Source organism: Scyliorhinus torazame, chromosome 7, assembly GCF_047496885.1.
Source record: "Scyliorhinus torazame isolate Kashiwa2021f chromosome 7, sScyTor2.1, whole genome shotgun sequence".
NCBI classification, from domain to species: Eukaryota; Metazoa; Chordata; class Chondrichthyes; order Carcharhiniformes; family Scyliorhinidae; genus Scyliorhinus; species Scyliorhinus torazame.
In genome coordinates, this window is record NC_092713.1 from 106,618,677 (window position 1) to 106,641,998 (window position 23,322).

The 23,322-nt window shown below is 45.4% G+C and overlaps 1 protein-coding gene across 3 annotated transcripts in view; it reads left to right on the plus strand.

Moving 5' to 3' along the window:
• Positions 1-23,322, plus strand: part of LOC140426433 (cytosolic phospholipase A2-like) — a 251,989-nt gene that overhangs the window by 136,241 nt on the left and 92,426 nt on the right. For all 3 annotated transcript variants that reach the window (XM_072511223.1, XM_072511222.1, XM_072511224.1), the window contains one exon: positions 5,280-5,396. In XM_072511223.1, coding sequence (XP_072367324.1) covers positions 5,280-5,396 — 117 coding nt within the window. The remainder of the gene's footprint in view (positions 1-5,279; positions 5,397-23,322) is intronic.

Sequence of the window (23,322 nt, forward strand, 5' to 3'; positions counted from 1 at the left end):
TAATCACCTGTTGCACCTGCACACCAACATTTTGTGACTCGTGCACCAGCACACCCAGGTCCCTCTGCACAGCAGCATGTTTTAACATCTTACCGTTTAAAGAATAATCCATTCTGCTGTTATTCCTCCCAAAATGGATAGCCTCACACTTGGCAACATTGAATTCCATCTGCCAGACCCTAGCCCATTCGCCTAACCTATCCAAATCCTTCTGCAGGCTTCCGGTATCCTCTGCACATTTTGCTTTACCACTCATCTTAGTGTCATCTGCAAACTTTGCCACATTGCACTTGGTCCCCAACTCCAAATCATCTATGTAAATTGTGAACAACTGCGGGCCCAACACTGATCCTTGAGGGACCCCACTAGTTACAGGTTGCCAACCAGAGAAACACCCATTTATCCCCACTCTCTGCTTTCTGTTAGTTAACCAATCCTCTACCGATGCTACCACTTTACCCTCAATGCCATGCATCTTTAGTTTATGCAGCAACCTTTTGTGTGGCACCTTGTCAAAAGCTGTCTGGAAATCCAGATATACCACATCCGTTGGCTCCCCGTTATCTACTGCACTGGTAACGTCCTCAAAAAATTCTACCAAATTAGTCAGACACAACCTACCCTTTATGAACCCATGCTGCGTCTGCCCAATGGGACAATTTCCCTCCAGGTGCCCCGCTATTTCCTCCTTAATGACAGATTCCAGCATTTTCCCTACAACCGAAGTTAAGCTTACCGGCCTATAATTACCCGCTTTCTGCCAACCGCCTTTTAAAAAAAATATATATATTTATTAATGTTTTTTAACACAATTTTTCTCCCTTACAAACAATAACCCCCCCCCCCTCGTAACAAAAAAAAACGAGAAATCGCGCAGAGCAAGATATATACATGGCAAAATGATATATTTACACAGCTTTGTACACTGGCCCTCAACCGTACGTGCCAGTTTCCCCAACCCTTCATGTTATCTCTTGCTCATCCACCCTCCCAGGCAGTCCCCCCTTTCCCCCCCCCTCCCCCCCCCTCCCAGGACGCCACCCCCCCCCCCCCCCCCCCCCCCAAGGTTGCTGCTGCTGCTGACCGACCTTCCTCTAACACACCGCGAGAGAGTCTAGGAACGGTTTCCACCGCCTGTAGAACCCCTGCGCAGACCCTCAAGGCAAACTTTATCCTCTCCAACTTTATGAACCCAGCCATATCATTTATCCAGGCCTCCAGGCTGGGGGGCTTCGCCTCCTTCCACATTAGCAAGATCCTTCGCCGGGCTACTAGGGACGCAAAGGCCAGAATGCCGGCCTCTTTCGCCTCCTGCACTCCCGGTTCGTCCACTACTCCGAATATTGCTAGCCCCCAGCTTGGCTTGACCCGGACTTTCACCACCTGAGATATTGCTCCCGCCACTCCTCTCCAGAACCCCTCCAGTGCCGGGCATGACCAAAACATATGGACATGGTTCGCCAGGCTCCCTGAGCACCTTCCACATCTGTCCTCTACCCCAAAGAACCTACTCAACCTCGCCCCCGTCAAGTGCGCTCTGTGGACCATCTTAAATTGTATCAGGCTGAGCCTAGCGCACGAGGAGGAGGAATTAACCCTACCTAGGGCATCAGCCCACAGACCTTCCTCGATCTCCTCCCCCAGCTCCTCCTCCCATTTACCCTTCAACTCTTCTACCAGCGCATCCCCCTCTTCTTTCAACTCCTGGTGTATTTCCGACACCTTGCCCTCCCCGACCCATACACCCGAGATCACCCTATCTTGAATTTCTTGTGCCGGGAGCAACGGGAGGCCGACCTCCTTTTTTAAACAGTGGTGTCACGTTTGCTACTTTCCAATCCTCTGGGACCACCCCAGAGTCTAGTGAATTTTGATAAATTATCACTAGTGCGTTTACAATTTCCCTAGCCATCTCTTTTTACACTCTGGGATGCATCCCATCAAGGCCAGGAGACTTGTCTACCTTTCGCCCCATTAGCTTGCCCAATACTGCCTCCTTAGTGATTACAATCATCTCAAGGTCCTCACCTATCATATCTTTATTTCCATCAGTCACTGGCATGTTATTTGTGTCTTCCACTGTGAAGACTGACCCAAAAAACCTGTTCAGCTCCTCAGCCATTTCCCCGTCTCCTATTATTAAATCTCCCTTCTCATCTTCCAAAGGACCAATATTTACGTTAGCCACTCTTTTTTGTCTTATATATTTGTAGAAGCTTTTACTATCTGCTTTTATGTTCTGAGCAAGTTTACTTTCATAGTCGACCTTACTCTTCTTTATAGCTTTTTTCGTAGCTTTCTGTTGTCCCCTAAAGACTTCCCAGTCCTCTAGTCTCCCACTAATTTTTGCCACTTTGTATGTTTTTTCTTTCAATTTGATACTCTCCCTCACCTCCTTAGAAATCCACGGTCGATTTTTCCCCTTTCTACCGTCTTTCTTTTTTGTCGGTATGAACCTTTCCTGAACACTGTGAAAGATCGCTTGGATGGTTCTCCACTGTTCCTCAACTGCTTCACCGTGAAGTCTTTGCTCCCAGTCTACCTTAGCTAGTTCTTCTCTCATCCCATTGTAATCGCCTTTGTTTAAGCACAAAACACTAGTGTTTGATTTTACCTTGTCATCCTCCAACTGTATTTTAAATTCCACCATATTGTGGTCACTCCTTCCAAGAGGATCCCGAACTATGAGATCATTAATCAATCCTGCCTCATTACACAGGACCAGATCTAGGACCGCTTGTTCCCTTGTAGGTTCCATTACATACTGTTCCAGGAAATTATTATCCCGGGCACATTCTATAAACTCCTCCTCAAGGCTGCCTTTACCAACCTGGTTAAACCAATCGACATGCAGATTAAAATCTCCCATGATAACCGCTGTACCATTTCTACATGCATCCGTTATTTCTTTGCTTATTGCCTGCCGTACCATCCTGTTACTATTTGGTGGCCTATAGACTACTCCTATCAGTGACCTTTTCGCCTTACTATTCCTGATTTCCACCCAAATTGATTCAACCTTGTCTTCCATAGCACCAATATCATCCCTTACTATTGCCCGGATGCCATCCTTAAACAACAAAGCTACACCACCGCCCTTACCGTCCATTCTATGCTTTCGTATAGTCTGATACCCTTGGATATTTAACTCCCAGTCGTGACCATCTTTTAACCATGTTTCAGTAATGGCCACTAAATCATAGTCATTCACGATGATTTGCGCCATCAACTCATTCACCTTATTCCGTATACTACGAGCATTTAGGTAAAGTACACTTATGCTGTTTTTTATGTCTTTGTTATGAATCCTAACACCTTGATCAGTAACTTTTCGCAAATTATTTTTCCTCTTACCCTTTCTCCTAATTTTCCTTGTCTTTGAACCCATATCTCTACATAATAACCTGTCATGTAACCTGCTGCCTTGATCTCCATTAACCATTATACTGTCCATAGCTTTACCCTTCCCTTCCCCCCAACTTGCTAGTTTAAAGTCCTTGTGACCAACCTATTTATCCAATTCGCTAGAACACTGGTCCCAGAATGGTTCAGGTAAAGACCGTCCCAACGGTACAGGTCCCTCCTGCCCCAGTACTGATGCCAATGCCCCATGAAATGGAATCCCTCTTTCCCGCACCACTCCTTTAGCCACGTGATAACTTCCCTAATTTTCTCAACCCTATGCCAATTGGCACGTGGCTCGGGTAGTAATCCAGAGATTATAACCATCCTTTGTGTGTAGAAGTGTTTCATAACTCCTGAAGGGTCAACCTCTAATTTTTAGACAGTAGTTGGAGTTTTAGCTCTCCAACTAGCAGTATCGTTCTACCCTATCTGTGCCTTTTAATATCGTCCAAAATTTGATCAAATCACCACTTGATCTTCTAAATTCCAAATAATACAGTCATCGTTCCAAACACTGTCTCCTTGTAATTTAACCCTTGAAGTTCAGGTATTGGTCTATTAAACCCATGCTGCACCTCTCACAGCACTCCCAAGTGTGGTAGAACCAGGGTTTCGTGTCGCTGACATTTGACACTGTGGTAAACCACTGTTGCACCTGTATTAGGTGATGTAAGGTAGGACTTGTACTGCAGGTTCGCCGGTAGTCCCTGCCTGCTGGCTCTGCCCAGTAGGCGGAGTATAAATATGCGTGTCCTCCATTCAGCAGCCATTTCGCCAGCTGCTGTGAGGGACCACACATCTTAGAGCAATAAAGCCTCAGTTGTATCCAACTCTAGTCTTTGTTCAATTGATCGTGCCTCAGACATCTAGCCCCATGTATTTTAGTTCTCTACAAATAGACGGTCAGCATTCCATTAACCTTTTTCATTATTCTCTGAACCTGTTCTGAACATTTTAATGATCTATGGACACGATTTAATGGAAACGTTTCTGGTGCACATGGGTTTCCTGGCGACAAGGGATGCAATCAACAGGAAATCCCATTGACAACGGCGGGATCAGTAAATCCCGCTGGCTGGTTGCCTCAGCTGCCGAAAAACATGAGGAGGGCTGGTCGGTAAATCCCGCCCATTACGTGCTATTTCAGGTGGGTTTTAGCTGGGAGATTCTCCCCGGCTCTGGTGACAAGTTCCCCACTGCTATCTAACCACAATTATTTACTTTTTCAGGCCCTGGGGCGTTTCTCTCTGGGCTGGCCCACACTTCGAAATGTTTTTGTCACTGGGGAGCTGAGTCCACTGACCAGGTCGGCTCCTCAGAGATACACTTACACATCTCCCCATGGGCACCCACCCCCCCCCCCCCCCCCCCCCCACCCCCACACGCACACACTCCCCCCATATGCACACACACAACCCGTCCACATCCCCACACACACCTCTCTTCCCAATCCCTCTCACTCCAATCGTCTCATTCAGTCACTCAGCAGCCCTCCTCCACTTCTCCCCTTTTCCTCTGGTTGCCAGTGCCTGTGCAGAGTCACGGCCCTGGGGTAAGGTATGCGTCTGACAGACAGGACCAGAAACACTTGGAGGCCGCCTTCCAGCTTCCTGGCTGAGTTGCATGTGCTCCCACCTCTTCCCGCACTCAAGCCAGTTACTGTGCTACACTTAGCTTGTTCTGCTTGTACCAGTTTGGCACACAGACATCCCAGGTCCACTCAGCAGCCACCATTGAATTTGGTTTTGAAGGTTAAATAGTGCTTTGGAACAGGAATTCAGTGCTGCAAGAACGCTTGAGAAGTGGCTGCTGCTTGCCTGTGGCCTACCTGAATTTTACTGTGAGTTTGAATAAATTGATTGTTTCCTTTACAGATTACTCTCATGGATGCAAATTATGTGATGGATGAGACCTTGGGAACTACCTCCTTTAATATTGGAGAGAACATCAAAATAGGAGGGAAGAAGGAATTTTCATTTGTCTTCAATGGCGTAAGTTTTTAAAAAATTAATCATGTAACAGAACATCAGACCGAATAAATATATCCCATAATCCTTGATCAACCCCGCTGACCATCTTGGCATCTTGCTTAATTAATTCTTTCCTTCAGAAATGCATCATCTCTTGAACTAATTTATACTGTCTACCACTCATAATCTACTGTCACAGTTAGGTGAAAATGCTCCACCTAATTTCCCCTTTATTCCCAATTTCATAACGTTAAACCCTTCCCCGAAGTCAACAACTTGTCTCAATCAGTTCTCTCAATTCCTTGAAATATCTTGAACATTTCAGGTAGGTCACCTTGAATTCTTTTTCAATGCAAATTAAGATGTAGGATTAGGTGCCAATATTCAAATATCTTTTTGATAGAACTTACGTTGTTTAATTTTCTACTTGGCTAGCCCTGTTTGGCTAACATGTGGGGCAGGTGACAAGTGAGTCAGGAAGGGAAGGGAGGAAATCAAAACTGAAAACGTCCCATACAGACCTAAGGCTGTTTGTGCTGCTTTCAATTTTTTTCTTTTGTGTTTTGCTTTAAGCTGGTGAACATTTTAGAAAATAAGTGATACATTGTTCTCAGATTTGGATAATTGTCTATTTAGTGGCCGCTTTAAATAGTTAAAATGGATCATTAAGTTTTCATCATAAAGGGGTCTTCAGTATTTGATTTAACCATCAATGGTATGTTAATAATGTTGTTAAGATGGACAGGTGAAGAGCATTGTTTAAAACATATTTAGAGCACTTATAAAGAGAGACTGTCTCCTTGGAGAGGGAGGACACAGTGACTATTGGCGTGCTTGACTGGTGGGCACCACAAGGGCTGGAATGCTTCATCAACCCCCAAAATGCCATGTTGTTTTTCATAGAATTTATAGTGCAGAAGGAGGCCATTTGGCTCATCGAGTCTGCACCGGCTCTTGGAAAGAGCACCCTACCCAAGGTTAACACCTATACCCTATCCCCATAACCCAGTAACCCCACCCAAGACTAAGGGCAATTTATCATGGCCAATCCACCTAACCTGCACATCTTTGGACTGTGGGCGGAAACCGGAGCACCCGGTGGAAACCCACACACACACGGGGAGGATGTGCAGACTCCGCACAGACAGTGACTCAAGCCGGAATCGAACCTGGGACCCTGGAGCTGTGAAGCAATTGTGCTATCCATAATGCTACCGTAAAGATTGCCTTGAATTCTTCCCCTTTTGCTACAATGCCCCTCTAAGGGGCTCTCAATTTGGGTAATTTAGTTTATTTGATTCATTAATCTTGTTAATTTCACATGTGCTCTATAAAAGAGCATAAAGAGAGACTGCTGAGACACTGGGTTGATAGGTAGGAAGCATACTGTGAATATGCCTGTAATCGAGAAAAGTCTAGTTGCATACTTCACCAACTGGCTTGAAATTGATATAACCTTAACATGTATTTCAACACAATGTTTTTTTTATTCTTTCATGGGATGTGGATGTCACTGTCAAGGCCAGCATTTGCTGCCCACCCCTAATTTTCCTTGAGCTGAGTGGCTTGCCAGGCCATTTTGGAGAGTAGTTAAAAGTCAATTCCATTGTTGTGGACCAGGAGTCACATGTAGGCAGACCTCCTTCCATAAAAAACATTAGTGAACCCGATGGTATTTACGACAATCTATGATCATGTCAAGGTCACCATTACTGAGACTAGCTTTATATACCAAATTTATTAGCTGAATTAAAATTCCATCAAGCTGGTGTGGTGAGATTTGAGCCCATATCCCCAGAGCATTAGCCAGGACCGCAGGATTATTACTGAGCCATCATCTTCCCAGTTCTGACTGGTTTGCAGCTGTTGTTATTTTTTTTTAAACTGCAACTGGTAATAATCTTTCATTTTGTTGTAGTCAAGGAACAATTTCCTCCTGATACTTCAGGTGCCAAGAGCCTCCAAGGTGGCCAAGATGGAGCCTTGATCTGAGATGTTGGTTTACCCTCGAGTACAAGACACAATCTTTGTAAAGCAGTTGAAGCAGAAGAAACCGCCCCAAAAATCATTATGGCTCTGATTGCCAATTAAATTATCTGCTTGCATTCATTAAAGAGGCTGTACACCATTTTGGTGACTAGTGCTCGAACTAATGGCCTGTCCTCATAAGATCAGATGAATAAATATAAACATGTTATTGCCGAGGATTTCTAGTGTCATTTCAGTGGAAATGTATGCACCAAAGCAATTGATTCTAATCAATACTCAAGTGCTAAACTATATAGGTCTTTGTTATCGTGATTCTAGGCATGTTTTAATAATGTTAATCATTAACCCAATATTGTGGATTTAAACTAACTTTTCAAACAGTTATGTCTTATCAGCACTGTGTCCACTTAGCCCCATCATCACCATTTCACCAGAATATTGCCCTAACTGTATAATTACAATGATAGTTGAGAATATGGTGATATTCTGTAAAGAGGGATGTGTGCGCGTGCTTATGCGCCATGTGTGCATTGTGAGTGCGGTCGGTGTCTGTCCATGATTAATTAAACCGGGGAATGTTAATAGAGACAGCTTCTCTGTGAGAGCTGAAAGATAAAAGGTGTAAAGTTGTTAGGTTCATCTATATGTAATGAGAGGTTATGGTGAGGTTGGATTTACAAGTAAATAGGTTATATTTAGAATTTGCATTATGAGATAAGTAGGGACTTGACGATAATTTCAAAGGGAGGTTACGAAGTGACAAGGAATGTTGACATCTTACAAAAGTTTCATAAGGAAACAGGGGTAGGTGTATTAAATGTTATTGACCTGAAAGTGGGGGCAATAAGAAAACATGAAAAATTCTTAGAATCGGAAAGTTGAGTTCAAAGAGGAGTTTAAGGACAATGGAATTGGCGATGAAGGGGAGAAAGGATATTTAAGGAAGGATGTTTAGTTGAGTTGGAGTGGTTGTCTGGGGGAAAATGTCCTGAGACTGACTCTCTGTTGGGAGGAGGTGTAAAAATTGAATTTAAATCAGCCATCCAGTTCAGCCAAAAATACCTTTTGGGGGGAGGTTTCCACCCCCCTCCCCACTGGCGGGAAGGGCCAGAAAGATTCCATCTTGTTTTCAGAAAGCAGTTTGGTTCTGAATCTTACTTTTGGATTTTCACATCAGAATGGAAGTAAGTGTTTGAGGAGTTGTGTGGCATTTATTCATTAATATGACAGAAGTTCTTTCTCTTGGATAATGTCATTGCATTTTTTAGTTAAAAATCTAAAATTGGGTTGATGCCAAGAAGGTAGTTTACTTGCGTGTTCTGACCTTGTGGGCTTTTGGGAGGGGGTTATTCTTGTATGACTGTTTTAGCTGTGTACCTTTAATCTTATGTGCTTAAGTTTTGTTTCATAACCTTGCACACCTAACTTTTCTTTCTTGTCAATAAATCTTTGAATGTTTTAAATCCTGAAGATGTTACGGAAATTCTATGCTTCTGGGGTCAGTAGCTATTCCGTCTTGTTTTCAGAATACAAAAGTTAAGCTATGATCATTAAGGCAGGTTTCCCAGTGGGACCTGGCTTGCTCAGCAAATAACATCTGCTGCATTCATAATATAATTGTTGCCGTTGATTTGGAGAAAACAAATTGTGTTTTAATAGTCCTTGTGTCAGTTCCTTTCAGTGTCAGTTACTTTCAATGCCAGTACATAATAAATCTTTCTGCTTTCAGGATTTAATTTAGTTGGTGTTAATAGTTAGAAGATAAAGCAACATGTTGTGTGTAAGAGACAAGCATATGCTTTTGCAGAGCAGCCCTAGAAAATGGCAGGAAGTTGAGAAACTTTCTCAGAGAATTTGAGCTTCAGCCACATTAGGCAGCTGGACTCCACATCATGTGGAAAAACAGCGCGGGAGCAGAGAGAGCCAGGACAGCGAAAACAGCGCCGGAGGAGAGAGCCGGGAGATTTAAAAAGCGCGGGAGGAGAGAGCCGGGACAGTGCTGGGAGAGGTGAGTGCACAAAAGGTGTGGCAGGAGTGCCTTTAGTCATGGAGTGCTGATTGGAACAGAGTGCATCTGAGTTTAGGTGAGTGACTGAGTTCGGGTGAGAGGCTGTGTTTTTGTTGGTGTTCGGGTTTATCCTTGAGGTTCTATAAGGAATTTTTTTTTAAAATTAAATATTTAAATTAATTAACTAGTTGAATATGGCTGGACAGGTGATATGCTGTTGCTGTATGATGGTGGAACTGGTGGATCCTATTGAGACCGTCAGTGACCACATCTGCAGCAAGTGTTGGCTGCTCGAGGAATTTCGGCTCAGAATTGATGAGCTGGAGACCGAGCTGCACACACTGCGGCACATCAGGGAGGGGGAACATTACCTGGACGCTTTGTTTCAGGAGGCAGTCACACCCGGTAGAATAAGTTCTGTTAATTCGGACAGTGGTCAGGGAGAGAGTGGTGTGACTGCAAGGGAGGCAGGTAGGGGGATCCTGAGTTTAGGAGTTGAGGACCCTCAGCCCTTGACCTTGTCCAACAGGTATGAGGTACTTGCTCCCTGTGTGGATGAGGAAGAGGGCTGTAGGGAGGATGCGTTGACTGACCACTGCACCGTGGTACAGGAAGCCATTCAAGAGGGGGGAGCAAAAAGACAAGTGGTAGTTGTAGGGGATTCTATAATTAGGGGGATTGATGGCATCCTTTGTAAGCCAGATCGAGAGTCCCGCATGGTATGTTGCCTGCCCGGTGCCAGGGTGAGGGACATCTCTGATCGGCTTGAAAGGATTTTGGAGAGGGAGGGGGAGGATTCAGTTGTTGTGGTCCACGTTGGGACTAACAACAGAGGTAAGACTAGGAAAGAGGACCTGTTTGGGGATTATCAAACACTAGGGACTAAATTAAAGAGCAGGTCCTCCAGGGTTATAATCTCTGGATTACTACCCGAGCCACGTGGCAATTGGCTTAGGGTTGAGAAAATTAGAGACGTTAACACGTGGCTAAAGGAGTGGTGCGGGAAAGAGGGATTCCATTTCATGGGGCATTGGCATCAGTACTGGGGCAGGAGGGACCTGTACCGTTGGGACGGTCTTCACCTGAACCATTCTGGGACCAGTGTTCTAGCGAATTGGATAAATAGGTTGGTCACAAGGACTTTAAACTAGCAAGTTGGTGGGAAGGGAAGTGTAAAGCTATGGACAGTATAATGGTTAATGGAGATCAAGGCAGCAGGTTACATGACAGGTTATTATGTAGAGATATGGGTTCAAAGACAAGGAATATTAGGAGAAAGGGTAAGAGGAAAAATAATTTGCGAAAAGTTACTGATCAAGGTGTTAGGATTCATAACAAAGACATAAAAAACAGCATAAGTGTACTTTACCTAAATGCTCGTAGTATACGGAATAAGGTGAATGAGTTGATGGCGCAAATCATCGTGAATGACTATGATTTAGTGGCCATTACTGAAACATGGTTAAAAGATGGTCACGACTGGGAGTTAAATATCCAAGGGTATCAGACTATACGAAAGCATAGAATGGACGGTAAGGGCGGTGGTGTAGCTTTGTTGTTTAAGGATGGCATCCGGGCAATAGTAAGGGATGATATTGGTGCTATGGAGGACAAGGTTGAATCAATTTGGGTGGAAATCAGGAATAGTAAGGCAAAAAGGTCACTGATAGGAGTAGTCTATAGGCCACCCAATAGTAACAGGATGGTAGGGCAGGCAATAAGCAAAGAAATAACGGATGCATGTAGAAATGGTACAGCTGTTATCATGGGAGATTTTAATCTGCATATCGATTGGTTTAACCAGGTTGGTAAAGGCAGCCTTGAGGAGGAGTTTATAGAATGTGCCCGGGATAACAAGGTAAAATCAAACACTAGTGTTTTGTGCTTAAACAAAGGCGATTACAATGGGATGAGAGAAGAACTAGCTAAGGTAGACTGGGAGCAAAGACTTCATGGTGAAGCAGTTGAGGAACAGTGGAGAACCATCCAAGCGATCTTTCACAGTGTTCAGGAAAGGTTCATACCGACAAAAAAGAAAGACGGTAGAAAGGGGAAAAATCGACCGTGGATATCTAAGGAGGTGAGGGAGAGTGTCAAATTGAAGGAAAAACCATACAAAGTGTCAAAAATTAGTGGGAGACTCGAGGACTGGGAAGTCTTTAGGGGACAACAGAAAGCTACGAAAAAAGCTATAAAGAAAAGTAAGGTAGACTATGAAAGTAAACTTGCTCAGAACATAAAAGCAGATAGTAAAAGCTTCTACAAATATATAAGACAAAAAAGAGTGGCTAACGTAAATATTGGTCCTTTGGAAGATGAGAAGGGAGATTTAATAATAGGAGACGGGGAAATGGCTGAGGAGCTGAACAGGTTTTTTGGGTCAGTCTTCACAGTGGAGGACACAAATAACATGCCAGTGACTGATGGAAATAAAGATATGATAGGTGAGGACCTTGAGATGATTGTAATCACTAAGGAGGCAGTATTGGGCAAGCTAATGGGGCTAAAGGTAGACAAGTCTCCTGGCCCTGATGGGATGCATCCCAGAGTGTTAAAAGAGATGACTAGGGAAATTGTAAATGCACTAGTGATAATTTATCAAAATTCATTAGACTCTGGGGTGGTCCCAGAGGATTGGAAAGTAGCAAACGTGACACCACTGTTTAAAAAAGGAGGTTGGCAGAAAGCGGGTAATTATAGGCCGGTAAGCTTAACTTCGGTTGTAGGGAAAATGCTGGAATCTATCATTAAGGAGGAAATAGCGGGACACCTGGAGGGAAATTGTCCCATTGGGCAGACGCAGCATGGGTTGACAAAGGGTAGGTCGTGTCTGACTAATTTGGTAGAATTTTTTGAGGACGTTACCAGTGCAGTAGATAACGGGGAGCCAATAGATGTGGTATATCTGGATTTCCAGAAAGCTTTTGACAAGGTGCCACACAAAAGGTTGCTGCATAAACTAAAGATGCATGGCATCGAGGGTAAAGAGGTAGCATGGGTAGAGGATTGGTTAACTAACAGAAAGCAGAGAGTGGGGATAAATGGGTGTTTCTCTGGTTGGCAACCTGTAACTAGTGGGGTCCCTCAAGGATCAGTGTTGGGCCCGCAGTTGTTTACAATTTACATAGACGATTTAGAGTTGGGGACCAAGTGCAATGTGTCAAAGTTTGCAGACGACACTAAGATGAGTGGTAAAGCAAAAAGGGCAGAGGATACCGGAAGCCTGCAGAAGGATTTGGATAGGTTAGGCGAATGGGCTAGGGTCTGGCAGATGGAATTCAATGTTGCCAAGTGTGAGGCTATCCATTTTGGGAGGAATAACAGCAGAATGGATTATTCTTTAAACGGTAAAGAACATACTGCTGTGCAGAGGGACCTGGGTGTGCTGGTGCACGAGTCGCAAAAAGTTGGTGTGCAGGTGCAACAGGTGATTAAGAAGGCTAATCGAGTTTTGTCTTTCATTGCTAGAGGGATGGAGTTCAAGACTAGGGAGGTTATGCTGCAATTGTATAGGGTGTTGGTGAGGCCGCATCTGGAGTATTGTGTTCAGTTTTGGTCTCCTTGGGCGTCATTCTCCGACCCCCCTCCGGGTCGGAGAATGGCCGTTGGCCGCCGTGAATCCCGCCCCCGCCGAAGTCTCCGGTACCGGAGATTGGGCGGGGGCGGGAATCGGGCCGCGCCGGTTGGCGGGACCCCCCGCTCAATTCTCCGGCCTGGATGGGCCGAAGTCCCGCCCAGAAATTGCCTGTCCCGCCGGCGTAAATCAAAGCTGGTATTAACTGGCGGGACCAGCCGGCGTGGGCGGGCTCCGGGGTCCTGGGGGGGGGCGCGGGGCGATCTGACCCTGGGGGGTGCCCCCACGGTGGCCTGGCCCGCGATCGGGGCCCACCGATCCGCGGGTGGGCCTGTGCCGTGGGGGCACTCTTTCCCTTCCGCCTCCGCCACGGCCTCCACCATGGCGGAGGCGGAAGAGACTCTCCCCAATGCGCATGCGCGGGAAACTGTCGGCGGCCGCTGACGCTCCCGCGCATGCGCCGCATTTCCGCGCCAGCTGGCGGGACAACAAACGCCATTTCCGCCAGCTGGCGGGGCGGAAATCCCTCCGGCGCCGGCCTAGCCCCTCAATGTTGGAGCTCGGCCCCCAAAGATGCGGAGCCCGTCTGATTGGCGCCGTTTTTGGCGCCAGTCGGCGGACATCGCGCCGTTGGGGGAGAATTTCGCCCCTTACCTGAGAAAGGACATATTGGCACTGGAGGGAGTGCAGAGGAGATTCACTAGGTTGGTCCCAGAGTTGAGGGGATTAGATTATGACGAGAGGTTGAGTAGACTGGAACTGTACTCATTGGAGTTTAGAAGGATGCGGGGGGATCTTATTGAGACATATAAAATTATGAAGGGAATAGATAGGATAGATGCGGGCAGGTTGTTTCCACTGGTCGGGGAAAGCAGAACTAGGGGGCATAGCCTCAAAATAAGGGGAGGTAGATTAAGGACGGAGTGTAGGAGGAACCTCTTCACCTAAAGGGTTGTAAATCTCTGGAATTCCTTGCCCAGTGAAGCAGTTGAGGCTCCTTCTTTAAACGTTTTTAAGAAAAAAATAGATGCCTTTCTAAAGGCCCTTTCAGGGCAGCACCTTAGCATTGTGGATAGCACAATTGCTTCACAGCTCCAGGGTCCCAGGTTCGATTCCGGCTTGGGTCACTGCCTGTGTGGAGTCTGCACATCCTCCCCGTGTGTGCGTGGGTTTCCTCCGGGTGCTCTGGTTTCCTCCCACAGTCCAAAGATGTGCAGGTTAGGTGGATTGGCCATGATAAACTGCCCTTAGTGTCCAAAATTGCCCTTAGTGTTGGGTGGGGTTATTGGGTTATGGGCATAGGGTGGAGGTGTTGACCTTGGGTAGGGTGCTCTTTCCAAGAGCCGGTACAGACTCGATGGGCCGAATGGCCTCCTTCTGCACTGTATATTCTATCTATCTATCATAAAGAATAAAGGGATTCGGGGATATGGTGTACGGGCCGGAGAGTGGAGCTGAGTCCACAAAGATCAGCCATGATCTCATTGAATGGCAGAGCAGGCTCGAGGGGCCAGAGGGCCTACTCCTGCTCCTAGTTCTTATGTTCTTATGTTGATTGAGTAGATTCCATTGCTGCTGAGTGTCTGGATTATGCAATTCATCTCATAAGACAGAGAGTTGGAAACAATTATTTATTGGACATACTTGATCTTGGAGTCTGCCAAATAACATGTTACAACAAGGTTTGCAGTAGGGCAAAAAAGCAATTGAGACACAAAGTTATAAAATTAGATTGTATGGCTCTCTTTTATCCTCGACCTGTTTCTCCAGTATTCCGACTGATCAAAATATGGTGTAATTTGCTAAGCTTTAAAATAAATATTTCACACATAGACAGCAGCAAGAATTTGTTTTGCAGAGGCTCTCTCCACATTTGATCCACACAGGTTATCCCCAGGTTCTGGGGAAACTGAATCTGAAGGGGGATAAGTCACCTGGACCGGATGGTCTACACTCCAGGATCCTAAAAGAGCTAGCTGAGGAAATTATGGAGGCATTGGTGGTGATCTTTCAGGAATCACTGGAGGCAGGAAGTGTCCCAGAGGACTGGAAAGTGGCTAATGTAACACTACTGTTTAAGAAGGGAGGAAGGCAGAAGACGGGAAATTATAGGCCGGTTAGCCTGACTTCGGATATTGGTAAGATTTTAGAGTTTGTTATTAAAGATGAGATCGCGAAGTACTTGGAAGTGCGTGGTAAAATAGGACTGAGTCAGCACGGCTTCGTCAAAGGGAGGTTGTGTCTGACAAATCTGTTTGAGTTCTTTGAGGAGGTAACAAGGAAGTTAGACAAAGGAGAACCAGTGGAAGTGATTTATTTAGATTTCCAGAAGGCCTTTGACAAGGTGCCGCATAGGAGACTGTTAAGTAAGTTAAGAGCCCATGGTGTTCAGGGTAGGATCTTGGCATGAATAGAGGATTGGCTGACTGGCAGAAGACAGAGTGGGGATAAAGGGGTCTTTTTCAGGATGGCAGCCAAAGTCCAGTGGTGTGCCTCATGGGTCTGTGCTGGGACCACAACTTTTCACAATATACGCTAATGATCTGGAAGAAGGAACTGAAGGCACTGTTGCTAAGTTTGCAGATGATACAAAGATCTGTAGAGGGACATGTAGTATTGAGGAAGCAAGGGGGCTGCAGAAGGATTTGGACAAGCTAGGAGAGTGGGCAATGAAGTGGCAAATGAAATACAATGTGGAAAAGTGTGAGGTTATGCACTGTGGAAGGAGGAATTTAGGTATAGACTATTTTCTAAATGGGAGAATGCTTCGGAAGTCAGAAGCACAAAGGGACTTGGGAGTCCTTGCTCACGATTCACTTAAGGTTAACGTGCAGGTTCAGTCGGCAGTTAAGAAGGCAAATGCAATGTTAGCATTCATGTCAAGAGGGTTGTTTTCTTCAGCCACTGCATAACCAGTGCCTGCTGCTGACTAAATATTTCCTGATCTTAGACTGTAGTATGATTAGAGAGATTGACGCACAAGGCAAGTACATGTTTATGCACTTTTGCTAGGATTCTGTGTTGTTTTTATTCATTCATGGAATGTGGGCAGTGCAACAAGGCCAGCATTTATTGCCAATTTCTAATTGTCCTTGAGAAGATTGCGGTTAGTTTCCCTGCAGTCTGCATGTTGTAAGTGCACTCCCAGTGCTGTTAGATAGATCTGCAGAATTTTGACCCAGCGATATTGAAGGAACCGTGAAGGTCCAAATAGGATGCTGCAAGACTTGGCTGGTACCTGCAGCTGGTGCTGATTACAGGCACGTACTGCCCTTTGTTCTCCTAGCTGGTAGAGATTGCTGAGCTGGGTGGTGCTGTGCAATCAACCATAGCCAGTTCCTGCCGAATGTGTTGTAGATGGTACACATCTGGAGAGTATTCCATCATATTCCTGACTTTTGCCTTGTAGATTGTGGACAGGCTTTGGGGTGTCAGAAGGCCTGTCACTCACCACTAATTTAACAGCCCTCTGACCTCTTCTTATAGCCAAAATATTTGTGTGAGCAGTGCAGTCCGGTCAATGGTAACCCCCAGATGCTGATGGGGTTTTGGTGATGGTAATGCTATTGAATGTCAAGGGAGATGATTAGATTCTCTCACTGGAGGTAATCATTGAATGACACTTGTGTGATTTGAATCTGCCCCAGGCTGGGCATTGTCCTGGTCTTGCTGCATGCAGGGACAGACTGTTTCATTATCTGAGGAGTAACAAATTATGCTGAACAATGTAAAATCATCAGCAAACTTCCCCATTTCTGACCCTACTTTGGAGGGTAGATCACAGGTGAAGAAGCTGAAAAGGGCTGAGGACATTATCCTTAGGAATTCCTGCAGTGATGTCCAGGGGCTGAGATTATTAGCCTCCAGCAATCACAACCATCTTCCTTTATGCTAGGTATGACTCCAACCAGTGGAGAGTTTCCCCCCTGATTCCCAATGACTCCAGGTTTACTGGGGCTACTTGATGCTTTCTTGATACAATATCAGAGTGAGTAAATAGGCAAGTTGTAGTTGTAGGGGATTCTATTATCAGGGGGATAGATAGTATCCTTTGTGAGCCGGATAAAGAGTCCCGCATGGTATGTAGCCTGCCCGGTGCTAGGGTGCGGGACATCTCTGACCGGCTTGAAAGGATACTGGAGAGGGAGGGGGAGGATCCAGTTGTTGTGGTCCATGTCGGTACCAACAACATAGGCAAGTCTAGAAAAGAGGACCTGTTTCAAAATTATAAAGAGCTAGGATTCAAATTAAAAAACAGGTCCTCAAGGGTCATAATCTCCGGATTACTGCCCGAGCCACGTGCAAATTGGCATAGGGAGGCAAGAATAAGGGAAGTTAACACGTGGCTGAAAGAGTGGTGTGGGAAAGAGGGGTTCCTTTTCATGGGACACTGGCATCAGTTTTGGGAGAGGGGGATCTATACCGTTGGGATGGTCTCCACCTGAACCAAGCTGGGAGCAGTGTTCTGGCGAAAAGAGTAAATAGGGTGAGGTCAATAGGACTTTAAACTAGAGATTGGGGGGGACGGGAAAGTCAGGGAACCAAGAGGTGAAGTAATCAGCCGGGAGCGTAGCTGCTTAGGAATACAAAAAAGGACGAAAAGACAGAACTCAGGAGAGGTTACGATAGTCCCCATCCCACAAAATATGACATAGTGTATGGAAAGGCTCAGTAAACCAAGGTCCACCACACTAAGAAAACGAAAAGGGACGGTCAATAGAGAATTAAAGGTGCTATATTTAAATGCGCGCAGTGTACGGAACAAGGTAGATGAGCTTGTGGCCCAGATTGTGACTGGCAGGTATGATGTGGTAGGCATCACAGAGACGTGGTTGCAGGGGGTTCAGGACTGGCATTTAAACATCCAGGGATTCACAACCTATCGAAAAGACAGAGAGGTGGGCAGAGGGGGACGGGGTTGCCTTGTTAATTAGGAATGAAATTAAATCAATAGCACTAAACGACATAGGGTCAGATGATGTGGAGTCTGTGTGGGTAGAGTTGAGGAACCACAAAGGCAAAAAAACCATAATGGGAGTTATGTACAGGCCTCCTAACAGTGGTCAGGACCAGGGGCACAAAATGCACCACAAAATAGAAAGTGCATGTCAGAAAGGCAAGGTCACAGTGATCATGGGGGACTTCAATATGCAGATGGACTGGGTAAATAATGCTGCCAGTGGACCCAAGGAAAGGGAATTCATTGAATGTTTACAGGAGGGCTTTTTGGAACAGCTTGTGATGGAGCCCACGAGGGAACAGGCCATTTTGGACTTAGTGTTATGTAATGAGCCAGACTTGATTAAAGATCTTAAAGTAAGGGAACACTTAGGAGGCAGTGATCATAATATGGTAGAATTCAATCTCCAATTTGAAAGAAAGAAGGTAGAATCAGATGTAAAGGTGTTACAGTTAAATAAAGGTAACTACAGGGGCATGAGGGAGGAGCTGACGAAAATCGACTGGGAGCAGAGCCTAGTGGGAAAGACAGTAGAACAGCAATGGCGGGAGTTTCTGGGAGTAAGTACAGAGGTCATCCCCGAGAAAAGAAAGGTTATCAGAGGGGGGATTAGGCAGCCATGGCTGACAAAGGAAGTTAGGGAATGCATCAAAGCAAAAGAGAAAGCCTATAATGTGGCAAAGAGTAGTGGGAAGTCAGAAGATTAGGAAGGCTACAAAAGCAAACAGAGGATAACAAAGAGAGAAATAAGGAAAGAGAGGATCAATTATGAAGGTAGGCTAGCCAGTAACATTAGGAATGATAGTAAAAGTTTCTTTAAATACATTAAAAACAAACGGGAGGCAGAAGTAGACATTGGGCCGCTCCAAAATGACGCTGGTAATCTAGTGATGGGAGACAAGGAAATAGCTGAGGAACTAAATAAGTACTTTGCGTCAGTCTTCACAGTAGAAGACATGAGTAATATCCCAACAATTCAGGAGAGTCAGGGGGCAGAGTTGAATCTGGTAGCCATCACAAAGGAGAAAGTGCTAGAGAAAAGAGGTCTAAAAATTGATAAATCTCCGGGCCCAGGTGGGCTACATCCTAGAGTTCTAAAGGCGATAGCTGAAGAAATAGTGGAGGCGTTAGTTATGATCTTTCAAAAGTCACTGGAGTCAGGGAAAGTCCCAGAGGATTGGAAAATCGCTGTTGTAACCCCCCTGTTCAAGAAGGGAACAAGGAAAAAGATGGAAAATTATAGGCCAATTAGCCTAACCTCGGTTGTTGGCAAGATTCTAGAATCCATTGTTAAGGATGAGATTTCTAAATTCTTGGAAGTGCAGGGTCGGATTAGGACAAGTCAGCATGGATTTAGTAAGGGGAGGTCGTGCCTGACAAACCTGTTAGAGTTCTTTGAAGAGATACAAATAGGTTAGACCAAGGAGAGCCAATGGATGTTATCTATCTTGACTTCCAAAAGGCCTTTGATAAGGTGCCTCACGGGAGACTGCTGAGTAAAATAAGGGCCCATGGTATTCGAGGCAAGGTACTACCATGGATTGACGATTGGCTGACAGGCAAAAGGCAGAGAGTGGGGATAAAAGGTTCTTTTTCAGAATGGCAACCGGTGACGAGTGGTGTCCCGCAGGGTTCAGTGTTGGGGCCACAGCTGTTCTCTTTATATATTAATGATCTAGATGACGGGACTGGGGGCATTCTGGCTAAGTTTGCCGATGATACAAAGATAGGTGGAGGGGCAGGTAGTATGGAGGAGGTGGGGAGGCTGCAGAAAGATTTAGACAGTTTAGGAGAGTAGTCCAAGAAATGGCTGATGAAATTCAACGTGGGCAAGTGCGAGGTCTTGCACTTTGGGAAAAAGAATAGAGAGGCATGGACTATTTTCTAAACGGTGACAAAATTCATAATGCTGAAGTGTAAAGGGACTTGGGAGTCCTAGTCCAGGATTCTCTAAAGGTAAACTTGCAGGTTGAGTCCGTAATTAAGAAAGCAAATGCAATGTTGTCATTTATCTCAAGAGGCTTGGAATATAAAAGCAGGGATGTACTTCTGAAGCTTTATAAAGCATTAGTTAGGCCCCATTTAGAATACTGTGAGCAATTTTGGGCCCCACACCTCAGGAAGGACATACTGGCACTGGAGCGGGTCCAGCGGAGATTCACACGGATGATCCCAGGAATGGTAGGCCTAACATACGATGAACGTCTGAGGATCCTGGGATTATATTCATTAGAGCTTAGGAGGTTGAGGGGAGATCTAATAGAAACTTACAAGATAATGAATGGCTTAGATAGGGTGGACGTAGGGAAGTTGTTTCCATTAGCAGGGGAGACTAGGACCCGGGGGCACAGCCTTAGAATAAAAGGGAGTCACTTTAGAACAGAGATGAGGAGAAATTTCTTCAGCCAGAGAGTGGTGGGTCTGTGGAATTCATTGCCACAGAGGGCGGTGGAGGCCGGGACGTTGAGTGTCTTTAAGACAGAAGTTGATAAATTCTTGATTTCTCGAGGAATTAAGGGCTATGGAGAGAGAGCGGGTAAATGGAGTTGAAATCAGCCATGATTGAATGGTGGAGTGGACTCGATGGGGCCGAATGGCCTTACTTCCGCTCCTATGTCTTATGGTCTTCTGGTCTTAATATGTAGATAGTCCAACTAGGGAAGGGGCAGTACTGGATCTGGTATTGGGGAATGAGCCTGGACAGGTGTTTGAGTTTTTAGTAAGGGAACATTTTGGGAATCATGACCACAATTCCGTACATTTTAGGGTACTTTTGGATAGGGATGAGGGTAACCCTCGCATTAAAGTGCTAAACTGGGGAAAGGCAAATTATGTTAACATTAGACAGGAGTTGAAGAATTTGGATTGGGTTGTTGGATAATAAATCAACATCGGACATGTGGGAGTCTTTCAAGCGATAGTTGATTAGGATTCAGGAAAGTCACGTTCCTGAGAGAATGAAGGATGAATATGGGAAGTTTAGGGAGCCTTGGATAACGAGGGATATTGTGAACCTCATTAAAAAGAAAAAAACGAGTCTTTTATACGGTTTAGAAGGGTGGGAACAGCCGAAATCCTTGAGGAGTATAAAGAAAGTAGTGAAAGTACTGAAGCTGGAAATTAGGAGGGCTAGGTGGGGGTCATGAAAAGTCCTTGGCAAGTAGGATTAAGGTGAATCCCAAAGCTTTTTATTCATATGTAAAAAGCAAGAGAGTAGCCAGGGAAAGGATTGGACCACATAAGGACAGTCGGGGGGAACCTAGGTGTTGAGCCAGAGGAAATGGGCGAGGTATTAAATGAATACTTTGCATCAATGTTCACTAAAGAAAGGGACTTTGTGGAAGTTGATTCTTGGGAGAGGTGTGTGGACAGTCTGGATCATGTTAACATCGAAAAGGAGGAGGTATTGGGTCTTTTAAAAGATATTAAGGTAGATAGGTCTCCTGGGCCAGATGGAATTTTTCCCAGAATACTGAGGGAAGCAAGGAAGGAAATTGCTGGAGCCTTGACTGACATCTTTATATCCCCATTGGCTACAGGTGAAATCCCAGAGGACTGGAGAATAGCTAATGTTGTACCACTATTTAAGAAAGGTAGCAGGGATAATCCTGGAAACTATAGGCCTGTGAGCCTCACGTTGGTAGTAGGTAAATTATTGGAGAGAATTCTCAGGGACAGGATTCTCCCCATTTGGAAACAAATGGATTCACAAGCGATAGACAGCATGGTTTTGTGAAAGGGAGGTCGTGCTTCACGCAGTTGATCGAGTTTTTTGAGGAGGTGGCAAAGATGATTGATGAGGGGAGGGCGGTGGATGTTGTTTACATGGACTTCAGTAAAGCCTTTGACATTTTGGGAATAGTGACCCCAATTCCGTAATTGTGGCAGACTGAAACAAAAGGTGAAGTCACACAGGAGGTGGTAAGATGGATAAAGAACTGGCTCGATCACAGAAGGCAAAGGGTAGCAGTAAAAGGGTGTTTTTCTGAATGGAAGATTGTGACTAGTGATGTTCCACAAGGATCAGTGCTTGGGCCTCTGTTGTTTGTGGTGTACATAAACGTTTGGAGGAAAATGTTGCCAGTCTGATTAGTACGTTCGTGGATGACACCAAGGTTGGTGGAGTGGCAGATAGTGTTGAGGATTGTCAGGAGATACAGCAGGACACAGATAGGTTGGAGACTTGGGCAGAGAAATGACAAATGGAGTTTAATCCGGACAAATGTGAGATAATGCATTTTGGTAGGTCTAACATAGAGGTGAAATATACCGTAAATGGTAAAACTCTTAGGAATATAGAAAGTCAGAGACTGGGCGTGCAGGTCCACAGATCTTTGAAGGTGGCAACGCAAGTGAACAAGGTAGTCAAGAAAGCATACGGAATGCTTGCCTTCATAGGACGGGGCATCGAGTGTAAAAACTGGCAAGTCATGCTACAGTTGTGTAGAACCTTGGTAAGGCCGCACTTGGAATATTGTGCACAATTCTGGTCGCCACACAACCAGAAGGATGCAGAGGCTTTGGTGAGGGTGCAGAGGAGGTTTACCAGGATGTTGACTGGTCTGGATGGTGTTAGCTATGTGGAGAGGCTGAATAGACTCGGACTGTTTTCATTAGAAAGACGGAAGTTGAGGAGTGACCTGATAGAGGTTACAAGATTATGAGGGGCATGGATAGAGTGTATGGGCAGGCACTCTTTCTCAGGGTGGAGGCGTCAGTCACCAGGGGCATAGGTTTAAGGTCCATGGGGCAAAGTTTAGAGGAGATGTGCGAGGCAGACTTTTTATGCAGAGGGTGTTGAGTGCTTGGAACGCGTTGCCAGGGGAGGTTGTGGAAGCAAATACATTCACGGCATTCAAAAGGCATCCTGACAAACACCTGGATAGGATGGGTATAGAGAGATATGGCACAAGGAAATGCTGAAGGTTTTGGCAAAGGTTGGTATCATGACCAGTACAGGCTTAGAGGGCTGAAGGGCCTGTTCCTGTGCTGTATTGGTCGTTGTTCTTTTGTTCTTGGTCAAATGCTGCCTTGATGGCAAAGGCAATCACTCTCACTTCACTTCTGCAATTCCGCTCTTTTATCTATGATTGAACCAAGGCTTCATTGAGGTCAGGAGTCAAATGACCCAGGCAAAGCACAAACTGGGTGCTGGTGAGTAGTTTATTGCTGAGTAAGTGCTGCCAGATAACACTGTCAATGGCGACTTCCATGACTTTGCTGATTATTGAGGGCAGACTGATGGGGCAGTAATTGAGCAAATTTGTTCTGCATTTTGTGTACAAGACATACCTGAAATAAATTCCACATTACTGGGTAGATACCAGTGTTGTAGCTGTACTGGAACAGCTTGGCTATGGACACAGCTAGTTCCGGAGCCTAAATCTTCAGCACTACCACTAGGATGTTGTTAGGA